This window comes from Natrix helvetica (genome assembly GCF_964273705.1).
Source record: "Natrix helvetica genome assembly, chromosome: 1".
Taxonomy (NCBI): Eukaryota; Metazoa; Chordata; class Lepidosauria; order Squamata; family Natricidae; genus Natrix; species Natrix helvetica.
The window spans coordinates 315,365,826-315,383,734 of record NC_138548.1 but is presented as its reverse complement, the minus strand read 5'-3'; the positions used below and the strand labels follow the sequence as shown (position 1 = coordinate 315,383,734).

Sequence of the window (17,909 nt, the reverse complement as noted above, 5' to 3'; positions counted from 1 at the left end):
TGCATAGAATAAAAAAAATTACTTCCCTCAAATATATTCTTAATTCAATAGCTGTTGAAATTAACATGACTTTAATTTTGAAGAAAATTTATTACACAACATTTTTTTGTTTCCTTTTTTTCTGTACAAAACTGTGATGGAATGTGCACCTGGAGAAGAGGGGGCGGGGAGGGGGATGGCAACACAAAACAGCCTAAATTAAGAGATTGCACAGTCCTGAGCAAGATTCTATCCGTTACTGTTGGTGCAAGAAAATAAAGGATTGGACTCAATTAGATCTTACTGTGTCATCTTTGGACTTGGGCCTGCCAGAAACAAATTCGTTTTAGATTCAGAATAGCTGATCTTACCAACGTAAGTTGCAGAGTGTGCTGACCGAGGCCGTATGTTACAAGTGATGTCTCTTGATCTTCCAGAAACCTGGAAGCAACAGAAATTGGTGTTTATTTTTCTTTAACAAATGTAGCAAAATGGACACTACAGGTGAAACAGTTATTTCTTCCCCACCATCTCCATAGTTGCATTAAGCTACTATGTGGGTAGGAATATGAAAAAGAAGAATTGGGAATAAATTTTAAGAAATAGTTTAATGCTTTATTGTTGTGGCCATGTGGTGTCAACTACCACCAAAGAAATAATTATGCAGCCATTTCTAGAAAAAAGGGCTTTCTGGAGTTTGAAAATTGTTATTTGGTTGCAAATCCCTCATCCATTCTCTCCATAAGAACAGGAGACTTGAGATCATACTAGTAGTCCAACCACAAAACAGAAATATCTGGACTCGGTTTATTTGGGATCAACACTCAATATTTAGATTCAGCTGGCATCATGTGATAGATAACGGGTATAGATTTTATGCAGCAGTACTTTCTTATAATTTGATTCTACTAGCAATAATTAATAGCTGTTGGTAATAATAACTGTTATCAGCTATGCCTGGTATGGAAGATGTAACCTTCTTTGGTAACTTTAAGGTTGAATTTTGTTTTATTTGGAATGCCCTTAAGGCCAGGAGAAATGTACAACTGGTTCAGCCTCATTTAATAAGTTACAGCAGATTTACAGATCATCCGTATTTTGTAATCATTTATTTAGCGTATTTTTTGGAGAATAAGATGCACCGGAGTATAAGACACACCAAGATTTTGAAGAGGCAAATTTTAAAAATAACTTTTTGCACTCTGCAGACCTCCCAAAAACGGCCCATTTTTCGCAAAAACAGGCTCGTTTTTGTCAAAAAAAAAGGGCATGCACAGCCTTTAGGAGGCTTGTAGAGTGCTTCTGGGGGCTGGGGAGGAAAATGAGCAAAAAATGCCCAATTTTTCACAAAAACAGACCCGTTTTTTGTAAAAGGGGGGGGGGCATGCATAGCCTTTAGGAGGCTTATAGAGTGCCCCACGGGGCTGGGTGGGGGCAAAATTGAGCAGAAAATGGCCTGTTTTTGCTCATTTGTGTCCTCCCTGCCCCCAGGAGCACTCTGGAAGCCTCCTGAAGACTATACATGGCCATTTTTGCAAAGATGGCAGGGTTTTGAGAGGCCAAAAATGCTGTATTCAGTGTATAAGATGCACCCAGATTTTCACCCTCTTTTTTGAGGGAAAAAGGTGCATCTTATGATCTGAAAAATATGATATTAATTGATCGTCATTACAATCACATAAAAAAAGTGATTTAGAACCAAACATTGCACTTTCAACTGTAAAACATCTACATGGTCATGTGATCAAAATTTGGGCACTTGGCAACTAGCATATATTTACAATGGTGGCAGCATCCCAGGGTCATGTGATCACCATTTGCAATCTTCCAAACCAGATTTACTTAGAATGCAGCATGGCAGGCTAATTTGGTAGCAGGGCAGTTCGACAGTTGGATTCTCAACAGCTCAAGGTTGACTCAGCCTTCCATCCTTCCGAGGTCAGTAAAATGAGGACCCAGATTGTTGGGGGCAATAATGCGGACACTTTAAAACATTTAGAGAGGGCTGTAAAGCACTATGAAGCAGTTAGTTAGTTTTTAGCATATGGCATGTGTTAGCCAGGGATCACGGGGGTGGCTGGCTGCCTCTGTGAAAGGAACTTTTCGGGCAGTGTTATCTTTTACCTGTGGGATGCCTGAATGCCAGTAGGCCAGTGGTTCTCAATCTTTTCAATGCCACGACACTTTAATACAGTTCCTCATGTTGTGGTGACCCCCAACCATAAAATTGGTGTCTCGGTTCCTAAGACCATTGAAAATATGTGTTTTCTGATGGACTTAGGCGACCCCTGTGAAAGGGTCGTCCGACCCCCAAAAGGGTCCCAACCCACAGGTTGAGAGCCACTGCAGTAGGCAATCGGGGGAGGCTCCTTTCTTGTTCCTACATGGTTTATTCACTCACAGGAATCGAGCTGCCGACCTCAGCAGTGCACAGGCCCAGCGTCTTACCACGTGAGCCACCACGGTATATGAGTTAAGTGTTATTGCTGTTCTGACAAGGTTAATGGGGGAAGCCAGATTTGTTTAACAATGGTATGGTTCACTTAACAACTGCAATTATTTGCTTAACAACCACAGAAGATTGTGAAATTGGGTACAACTCACTTAACACTTATTTAGCAATGGAAATCTTGTTCCCAACTGTGTTTCTAAGTTGGGGACCACTTGTATGAAGCTTTAAGTAGTTCGTAAACTTCTTCCCATCTAGGCATATCAGGTTATTGTATTCTATTAAGAATGCTTTACCTGCAGTGCTGTGATCTATTGATAATTATTTATCTGGGCTTCAGTCAGATGGTCTTCTGTTTTGTGATGTCCATTATGCAGAACAATCTTCCCTTTTAAATTAGAGGTTCTCCGATATGCAGTGGTGGGTTCAGCTGATTCTCACTGGTTTGGGGTGAACCAGTTGTTAAATTACCCACCCCCCCGCTGTCAAAGTGGATCCTGGGTGCTGCGCTGAAACAGAGAAATGGGCAATGGAGTGGCCGGCACGAGGGAAGAAGGCCGCTTTCCCTATTTCTTCTCTCTGCTTCTCCTCATCTCCTAATCCTAGTCACTCCATTAAGTGTTTCTCCATTGCAGCACAGGGTCCAGGATCCACTTTGATAGCGTGTGTGTGTGTAATTTAACAACCATTTCGCCCAGGGTCAGGTTGGCCGTTGCGGGAGGCTCGTCTCAGATGTGCGGTGGACCTGGAGGACAGGGATGGGCCACGCCTCCAACAGCCAACCTGACCCTGGGTAAACTGGTTGTTAAATTATTTGAATCCCACCACTGCCAATATGTAAAAATATGGCGTCTATTTGGCGTTTCTTTGACCCTGGTGCAATCTTTTTATTGATGTGTTTTCTGTCTTGATGTTCATACTTCTTTTTAAGCCTCTCAGTCACAGGTGTCAAACTTGCCATATCACATTGCTGCCAGGTGATGTTTTCCCCATCTGCAGAGCTGGGGTGGGCGTGGCCTGCGCGTGACGCATATGGCCCACAGGCCACAAGTTTGACACCCCTGCTCTCAGTCATTTATTGAGTGGGTGGTAAGAAAAGAAGAAAGGAAGGAAGGAAGGAAGGAAGGAAGGAAGGAAGGAAGGAAGGAAGGAAGGAGGGAGGGAGGGAGGGGGAGGGTTGGGAAGGGAAGGGAGGAACTACTGAAGTCCTATTCATTTCCTCATACATTTTCTTAAGGTGGTTGTAGAAAGAGCTGGGAAACAAAAGGACTAGTTTAATTTTAAAATAGAGAAGGTATCATTTTTGCTTTCAACATAATAACAGACCCTATCCTAGAAATCTAAATTGAGAATGGGAAGATCAGAGCTGTCAAAATTTTGTAAGCAGATTTAAAAATGTGAATTATAAATAAATAAGTAGCATGGAATACGTCTGATCCACAGTTTGGCTAAGTGCCATTTAGAAATACCTTAAAGTTCATTTGTTTAGCATGTTTCTTTCTGTGAACAAAATTCCATATACTACTGAAATACTCTTTGTGGCCTCCAAATGCAATGCACACATTTCAACATGCACTTATTCACTTGGTTAGCTTTTTAAAGACCTTGTAGAGAATTTATGGTAGGCAAACAATGAAGGAGATGGAAAAAGGAAATAAGGAGAGATCGGAGCATAGTAAACAAGGGCGATCAGTTATTGGTCAGTTAGAAGAGCAAAAAGAACAATAATGCCAAAAAGCATTTCCCTTATAAAAATCCAGATACTGTTTCTATTTATAGAAGAATAATTACCATTGTTGCAGAAAAAGGTTTTCTATGGTTCGGTGACCACTTCTTCATGAAACCAACTTTCCCTCTTTTGCCTAGCTTCCTTGGCTTATGCTTCTTGCGCTGTTGTTTCTAAACATTTCATATAAAATAGTTATAGAAATAATAGAATAATTATATTTTGCAAACATCTGCCCTTATAAACAAGTACATCTATGACCAAGACACAGGAGACAGTGCTCCATACAGGAACACAATACTTATTTTTTTTTAAATACAACATAGCCTTATCAAATTTTGATAAGGAAAATTACATAATTTTTTCTTATTCATTCAAGCTTGGTAAGCTTCAGGATTTTGACATCAACCCAGATAGCGCTACTGTTTATAGAAGACTATAAAAATAACAATTAACATAGCCACATCAAAAAAGAGCACAAAAGGAAAATTAGTTTCTTTAGATGAAGACTGAATGAAACATTGTTATAAGAAGAAACATTATAAAAAGAAGTTAAAAGAAATTCCCATAAAAGCAAACTATTGCACAACAAATTAAACGTTTACATCAGCAGCTCTTTATTTTAATGAGACAAATTGAAATAAAATAATATTTAAAAAATGGAATGTACAAATAAGCTGTGGAAATAGTGGCTATATAAATTACAAAAAGAAAAAGAAATAAATGATATTAAAAGTACAAGTGAGAAACATTATGACAAGGTAAACTTCTAGAATAATTCTAATAAGCCAAGCAACAAAACCCTTGTTATAGTTAGAAAATACACACTTGTCACCAACAGATGGCAGCATTTGCAGGTCAAACCCTTTAAAATACTATAAGCACAGCTTTCCTTTGAGAAAATTGGCCCCAAAAGATGTAAATCATGACATAATGACAGAACCAGAGTGGCTTTAGGGAAAAGAAGAGAAAAAGCCATTCCATCATTATATTAGAAATTTGCATTTTTGCTGCTAGATTTGGGTTACATGACATTAGTGTGCTGAGCAGCACAACCTTAATTGTTGGTATCTATTTTGAGACACAAAAGAGCTGCTAATGCTAGAAAACGATGCAGCACTCCATCATCAGGTCTGGATTCTCAGGAGCCATCATTTTTGTTCAGGCTTGAACTGGGCTATGTTCTAAGAGCAAAATCCTCTAAATCGCATATTGGAAAAAAGTAAAGCTCAAAGACCTTTTTCACTCCTTTCTGTATTTCGGTCAAGCCTGCGGATGTGACTTTCTCTTCAGAATGCATCTTCTCCTTAGGATACTAGGAAGCAAATACATTTAATTAATTAATCGCATTTGAACAATAAACTGGGGGTCAAAATTCTAATTATTACAAAATGAAATGAGTCATAGATGCCTTATTTGTATTATGATGTGGCCAATACATATTTACATAACTGAACAGCGAAATTATTTTATTATATATACACAAGTGTACCCAATTCCGTGGTGATATTGATCAACTTATAATGATGACTGGTGTGGTGGCCTAGAGGTGGAGCTCTTGCCCGCAATCAGGAGGCTGTGAGTTTGATCCTAGGTAGCGGCAGATATTTCTTTCTCTGAGCAAAATGAGAATATATCTACTGAACAAAACTCAGCAGACTGGAAAGGCCTCTGGCAAGTAAATACCCAGTTGTATTCAGTTGCCCAGACTCCACCCCGCAAGAGATTATGGGGTCATTAAAAAAAGATGATTCATCATCTTATAATGATACAGCAAAGAAATAAAAAAGAATCCTGAATGTTAAATTCAGAGGTGATATTCAGCAGGTTCTGACCAGTTCTGGAGAACCGGTAGCGGATATTTTGAGTAGTTCGGACAGCCGGTAAATGCCACCTCTGACTGCCCCCGTCCCCATCTATTCTCTGCCTCCCGAGTCCCAGCTGATTGGGAGGGAATGGGGATTTTACAGTATCCTTCCCCTGCCACGCCCACAAAGCCACAGTCACAGAACCGGTGGAAATTTTTTTTGAATCTCACCACTGGTTAAATTCCATGGGTTATACTAATAAAGAAATGGAATACATGCATCCTGGTAAGCCTTAGCTAAGGGTCACAGAACACTAACCTTACTCTGCAGCCTAACTTGAATTAACTTTCCTAGTCCATGTAAATTTAACCTGCTCATTTCTGAAATACAGGAGCCTCCAAATCCTATACTACAGAGGAATGTACAGGTGAAACTCGAAAAATTAGAATATCGTGCAAAAGGTCATTTATTTCAGTAATGTAACTTAAAAGTTGAAACTAATATATGAAATAGACTCATTACATGCGAAGCAAGATAGTTCAAGCCGTGATTTGTCATAATTGTGATGATTATGGCGTACAGCTCATGAAAACCCCACATCTCAGAAAATTAGAATATTACATGCAATCAATAAAACAAGGATTGTACGTAGAACAATATCGGACCTCTGAAAAGTATAAACATGCATATGTACTCAGTACTTGGTTTGGGCCCCTTTTGCAGCAATTACTGCCTCAATGCGGCGTGGCATGGAAGCTATCAGCCTGTGGCACTGCTGAGGTGTTATGGAAGACCAGGATGCTTCAATAGCGGCCTTCAGCTCTTCTGCATTGTTCGATCTCATGTCTCTCATCTTTCTCTTGGCAATGCCCCATAGATTCTCTATGGGGTTCAGGTCAGGCGAGTTTGCTGGCCAATCAAGCACAGTAATCCCACAGTCATTGAACCAGGTTTTGGTGATTTTGGCAGTGTGGGCAGCTGGAAAATGAAGTCAGCATCCCCATAAATCTCGTTTGCAGAAGGAAGCATGAAGTGCTCCAAAATCTCCTGGTAGACAGCTGCGTTGACCCTGGTCTTAATGAAACACAATGGTCCAGAGTCTTGTTGCTCAGTGGTCCAAAGTCCTCTTTTCTGATGAGAGCAACTTTTGCATCTCATTTGCAAACCAAGGACCCAGAGTATGGAGGAAGAATGAAGAGGCCAATCAAGCACAGTAATCCCACGGTCATTGAACCAGTTTTTGTGCTTTTGGCAAAAGTTGCTCTCATACACCGCATTGAGGCAGTAATTGCTGCAAACGGGGCCCAAACCAAATACTGAGTACATATGCATGTTTATACTTTTCAGAGGTCTGATATTGTTCTACGTACAATCCTTGTTTTATTGATTGCATGTAATATTCTAATTTTCTTGAGATGGTGGATTTGGGGTTTTCATGAGCTGTAAGCCATAATCATCACAATTATGACAAATCATGGCTTGAACTATCTTGCTTTGCATGTAATGAGTCTATCTCATATATTAGTTTCACCTTTTAAGTTGCGTTACTGAAATAAATGAACTTTTGACTGATATTCTAATTTTTCATATTTCATCTGTATATGATACAGCATAAGTGTAGCATGAAGTAGTCTGCATGAGTGATGGATCCTAGAGGCAAGCTTTTGATCCATTATGTGTATAATACATAATATACACATACACAAACACACATACACTATGTGTGTGTGTGTGTGTGTATGTATATGTATGTGTGTGTACCTTTACATAAACATACATTCGTATAACATATAACATATGAATGTTATATTTAAAAAATTTCAAGATACTAGTTTAGAAGATTTTTCTCCAAAGACGTTTAGAGGGTGGCATGGGCAGCTTAATTTATCTTCCAAGAATTCACGTCGTGGTCAGTTAACACAATCACAACTTTTTAAATTTAATTTAATTCCCTTGTCTCTATCTATGAAATCACAAAGCAATACCAACTTAAATATAAGCAGCATTTCCTGCAAAGCAAGTATAGAATAATACAATGAAATCCAATTAGAACAAAAACTATTTTGCTTGTCTTTTCAGTTACCCAGGTAATGTTAACCATGACCTTTGAAGACTAATTAATTTATGATGACATCAATGTTTTGTTATGATTTACACAAAATATTACAGTGATGCTTCTGAGCACAAAAAATGTGTCATGATACGCAACTTAAGTGTTCTCTGGTTATATTAAAATAGGTTATGATCTATGCCATGATTAACTTTGGGAGCTTTAACCCAATGCATCTAGATGGCATTAGGAGAGAGAGGCTGATTACTATATCGTTATAAAGTGATCAGAGGGATCAAATGTAGCTCTTTTCTTTTTGTTTTAGTTTCTTTCTAATGCCTCTCTTTCTTCTCTTGCCTTATTCCTGATGTAGGCTATGTTGTTTTCTAATTATTTGAGTCTATACCATGCGTGTCAAACTGAAGGCCCACGGCCCACATCCGGCCCATGGGGTGCTTAGATCTGGCCCACGGGGCAACCTGGAAACAGTGAATGACTGGCCTCCTGAGCTCCATTTTTGCTGGCAGAGGGTTGCAGGAAGCCGTCGCAACCTAAAATGGAGCTCAGGAATCCTTTCTCGCTGGCAGAGTGCTCGGGCCACTACAGGCGTCCCGACACGAATGACATTGAGCTGGCCATGCCCACTCCTGCCCCCCAAGGTCAAACACAACCCAGTTGCGGCCCTCAATGAAATTGAGTTTGACACCCCTCGTTTATACTCTAGAAACTTTGTGGATCACGTCTTCCTGACTACGGGGAGTTGCCCAGTAAATACTAAGTCTAAATTATTATTCCTTATCTGTGGGAAAATTAGTATTTGTAGTAAGTTACTGAAAAATTATATCGGAAATATTTAACAATAATAACTCAAATTAAGAGTGCTTATTTATTACAATGACGGTTACAGAAATGTATTATTCTCTTGTTAAAGGCAGCAGGCTTTAAAGTAATTTTGTATTAAGTGAGATGATACCGTTTCTCTCCTGTGCAGTCTCTCTTTTTCAGAATGTTTTTCCACCCGTTCTTCATAGATGTAAGAATCTGACCAAAAAGAAAAAATGTGACAACTAATGCAATAATTTTATTTGCATGTATCACGTATATGGAAATAGCTACATCTTAAAAAATGTCCATACAGGAAATTATTGTTAGTTATTTTTCTGTTGGTTTTCAAACTGCAACCCACTATGCTATCATAGGCCAAATTTGTCTGTAAATCCAAATGGTCATCGTAATTTCTTGTTGGTAATTCATAGCCAAGACAGGGTACATGACAGTGACTCAGCTTTCTAAGAGCAAGAATAATAAGGTTTGTCTTCTAAAAGGGAAAAAGTAGGTAGGATATATCAGTGGTGGGATTCAAATTTTTTACTACCAGTTCTGTGGGCGTGGCTTGGTGGTCATGTGACTGAGTGGGTGTGGGTGGTCATGTGACTGGGTAGCAGTGGTGGGATTCAAAAATGTTTACTACTGGCTCTGTGGGCATGGCATGGTGGGCATGGCATGGTGGGCATGGCAGGGGAAGGTTACTGCAAAATCCCCATTCCCTTTTGATCAGCTAGGACTCAGGAGGAAGAGAATAGATGGGAGCGGGGCCAGTCAGAGGTGGTATTTGCCGGTTCTCTGAACTACTCAAAATTTCCGCTACCGGTTCTCCAGAACTGGTCAGAACCTACTGAATACCAACTAAATGCAGAAAATGCCACATTCTGCCAGCAATAAGCCAAATAATATTTTATATTGGAAGGAGAAATATTTAAAAAATGTTTAAATGTGTAACACATAATAAAAAGGCAAAGGGAATTTTGAGTCTTAAAATGGTATCAGTAGAAGCCCTTTATTTATGAATGGTTAGCTCTTCAAACTAATGGGAGTCAAACTGAAATCCAGTAACAGAATTGAACGAGAGCAGGAATCGGAGCATCAGTAATGTGGAGACAACAATATCAAGGTCAATGATTAAATGGAGTTCAGAAAAACAAGGAGCCAGTCCAGGGATTCTAGAAGTTTATGAAATGGCAGATTTGATAAAGCAGACTGATGGTGCCATTGATTCTGTTCATGCTCTAGCTATGGACTTTTAATTACAAACCATGAATACCTACATACACAGGGTTCAATTCTAGTGATTTGGAGGATTTTTAAATTTCTTTTTCTGACTAAGCAGCCTTTTAAATCTTCCTCTTCTTTTCTCAAGACTATTTTGGAGTGCTGACTGCTTTAGTGGGAGGGAAACACTGCAAGGTTCCATTTGTTACTTACACACACACACACACACACACACACAGCATTAAAATATATCCTTGCATTCTTTACCTTAATTCTATAAAGCAAAAACAAAGCTCCAATTTCAGAAGGAAATGTATTAAGTAATATTTGACATTCAATCCAAAACTCGTCTTTTTACTTTTCAGGAAAGAACAGATATATTGACATGTGTCTATTAGCACAGTTATGTGGTCACAAAATCAACATTTACTCCCAAAATAATATCTATTACGTTTAGAGATTTCATGTAGATAATGGAAACTCACATGTACAAATATTTGGGTCTGATTTTATCTTTTTATGCAAACAATAAGACTGTTTTGAAATTATTTCTGATACTTTTGGAGATACTTCTTCATCAGTTTGCTGCTGTGTTTTCTTTAAAGTTCCTTTTAATGGCTTCTTTATGGTTATGGCAGTCACATTATCAATTATCTTTAAAACAATAAAGCAGCATTAGATGTCACAAATGAAGTACAATACCCACTGACAATGAAAGACCCAAGTCTACCTTTTTGCTGATAGCATAAATACTGGCAATACTAGGACTGTAACATAAATGTGATATTATAATATCCAGCTAATGATGCTTATGTAGTTTCCAAATACAGATAGTCCTCAACTTACAACAGTTCATTTAATGACCGTTCAAACTTACAGGCGCACTGAAAAATGTGACGTATGACCATTTTTCACACTTACAATCTTCGCAGCATTCCCATGATCACGTGATCAAAATTCAGATGCTTGGCAACTGGTTCATACTTATGACCGTTGCTGTGTCCCCAAGGTCATATGATGCCCCTTTTGCAACCTTCTGACAAGCAAAGTCAATGGGAAAGTCTGATTCACTTAACAACTGGATTATTAACTTATCAACTGCAGCGATTCATTTAACAACCGAGGCAAGAAAATGGGGCAAAACAGACTTAATAAATGTCTCACTTAACAATAGAAATTTTGAGCTCAATTGTGGTTGTAGGTCGAGGACTAAAAGGAAAACCAGAGGGAGATGTTTTGCTCTCCAGAAAATTGCCAGACAAATAAAGGCATTAACCCAATTCGCCTCCTTAGTGGAAATGGAACTCCAAAGCTTTGAGATGGTGGAAAATAAGTCACCCTGTAGGGCAGATGGGAAGCATAAAAATTTAATAAAATAAATAAATAAATGAAAATAAACTCAAAAACCAGAACCAGAAAACGGTAAATAGAAAATGGAAAGGGGACTAGGAAAAAAAAGCAAGACAGCAAATCAGGGGAAAAGAAAAAAAGAAGAAACAGTGGGAAAGGAAAATATAGGACTAAAACTTCAAGGGGGGGGGGAGGTAAATAGGCTGAAAACTGAAGACAGAGTGAGAGAAGGAAAAGAAAGAATTCCCACTGGAAAAAAAGGCAGAACTGAAAATAGTGGTAGCTCATGATCCTGATTTGCAAAGAATTTCCTGCTTGGGATTCTGTCCTCTTCTTGCTGACAGTGCTAATGCTGCAGCAAATGGATGACTACCATATTTTTGGAGTATAAGACCTCAAAAAAGAGGGTGAAAATCTGGGTGCATCTTATACACTGAATACAGCATTTTTGGCCTACCGAAACCCCGCCCTCTTTGCAAAAATGGATGTGCAGAGGGTTTGGGAGGCTTGTAAAGTCGCCCTGAGGGCTGGGAAGGGCAGGTTTTGCTCGTTCCCCCCCAGCCCCCAAGAGCACTCTACAAGCCTCCCAAAGCTCTGCATGCCCCCTCTTTTTTTGCAAGAAACATTTTTTGCTTGTTTTTGCTTCCCCCTCAGTCCTCAGGAGCACTCTACAAAGTCTCCCAAAGCTCTGCATGCCCCCCTCCTTTTTTTTGCAAAAATGAGGTGGGCAGAGGGTTTGGGAGGCCTGCAGAATGCAAAAACTTTTTCTTCAAAGTTTTGGTGCGCCTTAAACTCCGGTGCGTCTTATAGTCCAAAAAATGTGGTAGTTTGGGCAAAGCAAAATCACTGGGAAAAGGCATTGGTACTGTTGTTATCATATGCTTACTATTCACTTTTTCTAATAAAAACACTTAACATGAGCAGATATTAAAGCAAACAAACAAAAAACATACATGGCAACTGGAATGGAGAATGTACACAAATATTCAGCTGCAGCTTATTTGCTAAAGTAATTGTTCCTGTAATATTTTAACATTAACTATACAAAATATCACAAAAACCTGCTTTTCTTTCTGTTTAATTGTCTCAAGCGGCTCTTGAATAAAAGATGGAGATGGAGAAACCCCAAAGAAGGGCATTTCCAACCTTGCTGGTGCTGCAGGTATGGGCTCAGGCATATATTTCATATCTTTGGTCACAATCATTCTTTCATACACTGAGGAAATAAAACAAATTGTCTTATCTGTTGAGACTGCACATTTATTCTCTATCATTTAAATCAGAAATTTGTGGCTGAAAAAGCAAGCTTTACTAGTTTAAACTGAAACTGAATTTTCCTTAACTGAGGTAAATTGTTAACATTTGTTTGATTCCGTTCTATCTTTCTCTATTTGAAATAGTGTTGCATTATCTACCTCTAGTATTCTATGGAAAAGCAGGTAATATACAGTATTTCTACCCTCTTATCTCTTCAGTGTCTAGCTTAAATGTTTGTTTTCCCTCTGCACTATGTGAAAGGAAATATATGACACTTACAATTGGAGTGCAGTGTACTAATTTACATAGTTTCAACCATTTATTTGACAAAATTTGGAGGTTCTACTTAATATGCAGAAATCTCTTGCTTTTGCTAATCCTGTTTAATTTCCAAAGCAAGCAAGATATCTTCTTACAATTAGAAATAACAATTTTTGTTAGATCTACCTCAATAGTTTGTTACAACTCAGAAACAATGAATTGGGAACCACAGTCCCACAGTGATAAGTAGATAAACTGCTGGGCACAACTTTCCATCTATATAGTGCTCAGAAGAGACTACAAAGTGGAAACAAACTGCAGTAAATGGAGGAATAAGGACAAATAAATGAGATTAAGAAAACAAAGCATGTATAATGAAGATGAAATGTTCAATTGATTTTTCCTTTTGTGTTGCATCAGGGCATTTCATGGGCAATTATTTAATCATAATATAAAATAGTTCCCAATTTTCCTCCATTATTCAACTTTTACTGCCAATCAAACTAAATGAAGATATTGTTAAACTAGAAAAAGTATGCTCGTTAGTCTGGGATAAGTTTTCATAAGACAGAGAATGTATGATTTTCAATAATGGGTACTATACTCCTGTCAGAAATGAATTAATTCTCAAAAACGTTACTTTTAGCTTTATCTTGTTCTTCTAAGTCATGAGTTCCAGCTTGGAGAAGGAAATCAAACATTTTTAAAGATGCCTCTGAGGTACAAGGAGACAAGTATATCATTGAGGGAGCTACCGGTATCTCCCAGAATTTCTAAGGGATGAAAAAAAAAAGATATCATTGGGATTGCAATATTCTAAAAAAATCAAACTTCTTTAATTAATTGCTTATTAATTATATACAAACAAATTTGGATACATCTTACACTATTTGTAGGATCCTTTAAATACTACAGAAACTATGATTTCACTCACTAAATGATACATTAGCAATTGTTATTAGAAAGGTAAGCTAACTTAAGTATTTTCTTTTTTCCTTTTCTTGTTATGTTCATCACAACATAATCATGACAACTTCAAAAGCAAAGAAGTGTGACCTTTAATTCTCAACTCTATTAAAGTTGCGCTGCACTCATTAACAATTAAACATTTAACTGCTCCGATATTATATATTACTTTGTATCCTATCCTTCCTTCAAGTAAACCTTCTCAACTCCATTTATAGATTTATATTTTCAGAACAACTTCACTGAGGTAGACTAAACAAAAGTCACCTAATGAGACAAAAAACCCCAAATACTACTTAGAAGACCCCTCCCCCCAAACGTCTTTCTATCTTCAATCAAATAATAAGAAATAGCTAGTAAAATAGGAAATAATTTTGTTTCCTTTACAATTACATTATACTCTTAAGACGTTTGTTCTGCTGGTATCAAACTTTATTGGTTTGAGACCATCATTAGTTAATTCGTCCATTCACAGCTTTATTCATCAAATCACACTAGTCAAATCTTGTAGCGATAGGATAGAAGTATATTTTTCTTTATATTGTAGGGGAATTCTGGGAGTTGAAGTCCACAAGTCTTAAAGTTCCCAAGTTTGGACACCCCTAGCCTAGACAGAAACTGGAAAGAACAACATTTTTCTTTATATTGCAGGTGTTTTGTGTTCTTACTTTTCCTTTCTTTTCTGGCAAAACTTGCAGCTCTGATGTAAAATCTTCAGTGAAGGCATAGCCCTTATAAGGCACCTAACCAAAAGAAAACGAACAAAATGCTGTTTAGTTAACCAGTCTATGTCTTTAACACTCGGTGTGGTTTCAGGTCTTCAGCTGATTAAAGTAACACCAAAAGAGTACATACCAGATACGAAGCCATCTCAACTGATTTAGGGGCATCCATTTTGTATTGATAATCTAATAGCAGGCTTTCGAAAATAAAGGATTCTAGAAAATAGATCACAATGGAGATACATCTATTGTAACGCTACATGATGGTTAAATTATTTTAATTTTAAAAACCCACTTATTTTTTTAAAAAAATTAAACAACAAAGAAACCTAATTAGCGTTTCTTATGAATGAACGTGTCCCAGGATAATGTTGCAGGATCCAATCTGAGTTGGTCACCAGGAATTTATTCTTCCAAGCTTTTGGGTTCATGCTGGAGCCCATCATTGGGGAACTTCACTCTCTTCAGAATACCATATTTTTCTTTTACTCATTACTTATATTCTTCTGTACTTTGCTCAAATGAATAACGAATACAATTTGTTTTTCTTGAATCGTTATCCTGCCAAACTTGATGACTAACTTTAAATAAGTTGTTTCTAATAGTCAATAGTATGAATCACTTTCTCCTTCCTTTGTTGCATTTAATCAGAAGCATGGATATGAGCAGGTAACAAAATAGATGTCATAATACAAATTTTACAACTTAGGACTTGCAATGACACTGAGATACAAGAATCTAAGAGTGGGGTTTGCCTCATGACATTACTATGTATATGTCACAGTGGTGGGTTGCAAATTCTGTTCCAACTGGTACGGTTGGAACAGGGCCGGCGGCGTCCTCATGGACGCAGGCAGCATGCGTGTACATCTTAGCGCCTCCGCAACGCTCCAGCTGCTCCATGGAGCATCGCACAGGTGCTATATGCGCCTGCACGGAAATCTTTAAACACTGAAGGAGCGCGGGCAGGCGGGTCCTCGGGAACACCATACCAGAACGGTATCCGGTGCTCCGGGCTGGCTCCGGTACACCCGTACCGGGGTGTACCGCCTGCAACCCACCACTGGTATGTCATCATTTTGATGCAATCTTTGTTTGCTGCAGATGCTTGTGACCAGGAGTTACTATTTCAAATAACTTCACTATTCACAGCTCATATTATAAAGATATGCAAATGTTTCATGAACCTTACTTATGAAAAAAAACTATAATTTCTCCTAATGATAGTTATTACATCCCTTTCTAAGGAAAAAACGTGGAATGGCAACATTATATTTTTGATGGGTAGCATTAAGCATGAATTACTTAGAAACACTTCTTATAAACAAAGAACTAGTTTGTGAGTTTTGGTAACCCCAAATTTTGCCAACTGGGATTTTCACAGCAAATAATTTGCTTTGTTGAACTAGTATGCCTTCAAAAAATTGTATTAATAATGCACATAATTGAAGGTCCTCTGGACTTGCAGATATTGCATGAAGAGACCACAAAAAGATCATTCATATCCTCATCCCTTCACAATTGCAATGGGTTCTACAAGGGGCTATTCTTGAGGACCATCTCAAAGCAACAGCTGGTTCAAAATGCACCAGTGTAGATAGCAATGGGTGTTTTTCATTACGCCCATGCCTCAACATTGCTTTGCAAATTGCATTGGTTACCAATTGGCTTCAAGATGCAATTCAAGATGCAGGCCAAAACCTGTAAAGCCCTTTATGGCATGGGGCCTGGTTACCTGTCTTCACTTGTTTCTTCCCATCCAGGACAATCAAGGAGAATAGGTATGTCCAGGCCCCTTAAATGTCATCTTACAGACCTAGGTAGTGTGATTTCTCTGTTGAGGTTTTGCCCTCTGAAATAGCTCCTCCAGTTCCCCCAGAGATATGTACAGTTTCCATGCTTGCAATCTTATGGTTATGTGTCAACGTGGGGTGAAGGGGTGTCTTTGGAAAAAGGCTATATATAATAATTTTCATGTGCAGTAGGTGTGCACAAACATTATTCATCTGTTTTTATTTCTCCTTCTGTGTAATTATTTTTAGTTCATGTTTCTGTAAATTTCCCAAAATTTGTTGATCCCTTCATTTTTTGTGCAAATGCTTTAGCTATCTGAGAATCCACACAATGAATTCCCCATTAACATCTAGAACAACTTATCACTTGACATAAAGAGGCTGCACTATTAGAAGGTCTTAAATTTCATTAAATGTAGTAATCTGAATCATCTGAATTAAAGGAATTGAGGTAGACCGATATAAAAACCCGTACTACTGAGTTACTATCATAATTAAGTTTACCTGCTTCTGAAACTCTAGTTTGAATGCTAGTTCTCAAAACGTGCAACATTTTAGTGTGAGATAAGATATAAATATCATTTTTGAAAGCCAGTAAAATATCACCAGAACTATTGAGAAAACAGGCTGTACTTAAGGTATTATCAAGTGTGATCTGAGCCATTAGGTCTTTGTGAATATTCCATAGTTTTATCGCAGCATCTGAACTAGAAAATAAAAGAAATAATCATAATACGGAATTTATTTTTAGGCAAATGCTCAAATTTCACAAATCAGTAAAACACATAGGAAGCAAACTGCGTAGACATTTTTGTTTCAATTTAGCTTGTAATCAAATTTTGTCCCAAAACTGTGTCTAACAGAGGGAATAGTTCAATACTTAGATCAGGGGTGTCAAACTCATATCGTCACGGCGTCGTCACATACCGACTCAGGACTTTTCCCCCTTTTGCTAAACCGCGGATGGGCGTGGCCAGAGCGTGACGCATCTGGGCCACGGGCAGGGAGTTTGACAGCTGTGCCTTAGATGTATAAAGAAAAATGCTTCCTCTTCAAAATACACATCAGATGCATTTTTAAAATTTTGTTAAATAACTTTCAGATTAAATTTATTAAAATGGTTAATTTTTTTTACATTTCTACATACAATCCACATTTTTAAATATAGTGCATTAAATGCATGTAACAAAAGGCATTTACAGATAACTTCAATGTGCAATCTTCCTGTCTCAATCATATAGCCCCAAATGAATGAATTTGGTGGTCTGTACAGAGCATTTCAGTCAAAATAAGTAGATGAACAATTAAGGTGATAGTGTTTTTGTATTTGTTATCTCTTGCCTACTTAGGTGAAAAAACATAGAAGATTCTAAAACTACAAATTTTGCAAAGAGGAATGGAATTATAGTGAAAGGGTACTTGAATTATTCCAACACTTGCTGAGAGAAAAATCCAAGCATAATCCTTTTAGGAAATTCCTGAGTTGTCTTATTGACAAC

The 17,909-nt window shown here is 37.9% G+C and overlaps 2 protein-coding genes across 4 annotated transcripts in view; both read right to left on the bottom strand.

Annotated features, from left to right (window-relative positions):
- Positions 1 to 13,694, bottom strand: part of LOC309384576 (uncharacterized protein) — a 32,799-nt gene extending 19,105 nt beyond the window's left edge. The window contains exons 1-7 of one of the 3 annotated variants that reach the window (XM_081938275.1): positions 13,570 to 13,667; positions 12,473 to 12,627; positions 10,547 to 10,715; positions 8,986 to 9,053; positions 5,392 to 5,469; positions 4,220 to 4,327; positions 351 to 420 (exon numbers count right to left, since the gene is read on the bottom strand). In XM_081938275.1, the coding sequence (XP_081794401.1) occupies positions 351 to 420; positions 4,220 to 4,327; positions 5,392 to 5,469; positions 8,986 to 9,053; positions 10,547 to 10,715; positions 12,473 to 12,627; positions 13,570 to 13,630 (709 nt within the window). In that variant the 5' untranslated portion in view covers positions 13,631 to 13,667. Of the gene's footprint in view, positions 1 to 350; positions 421 to 4,219; positions 4,328 to 5,391; positions 5,470 to 8,985; positions 9,054 to 10,546; positions 10,716 to 12,472; positions 12,628 to 13,569 lie in introns of all 3 variants that reach the window. The other 2 variants (XM_081938276.1, XM_081938277.1) reach the window with 2 other exon arrangements.
- Positions 13,695 to 14,497: 803 nt separating this feature from the next.
- LOC309399522 (WD repeat-containing protein 87-like) overlaps positions 14,498 to 17,909 on the bottom strand; it is a gene marked incomplete at its 3' end in the record, with an annotated part of 47,729 nt that continues 44,317 nt past the window's right edge. The window contains exons 19-21 of the mRNA XM_081967421.1: positions 16,915 to 17,117; positions 14,751 to 14,833; positions 14,498 to 14,638 (exon numbers count right to left, since the gene is read on the bottom strand). Coding sequence (XP_081823547.1) covers positions 14,498 to 14,638; positions 14,751 to 14,833; positions 16,915 to 17,117 — 427 coding nt within the window. The remainder of the gene's footprint in view (positions 14,639 to 14,750; positions 14,834 to 16,914; positions 17,118 to 17,909) is intronic.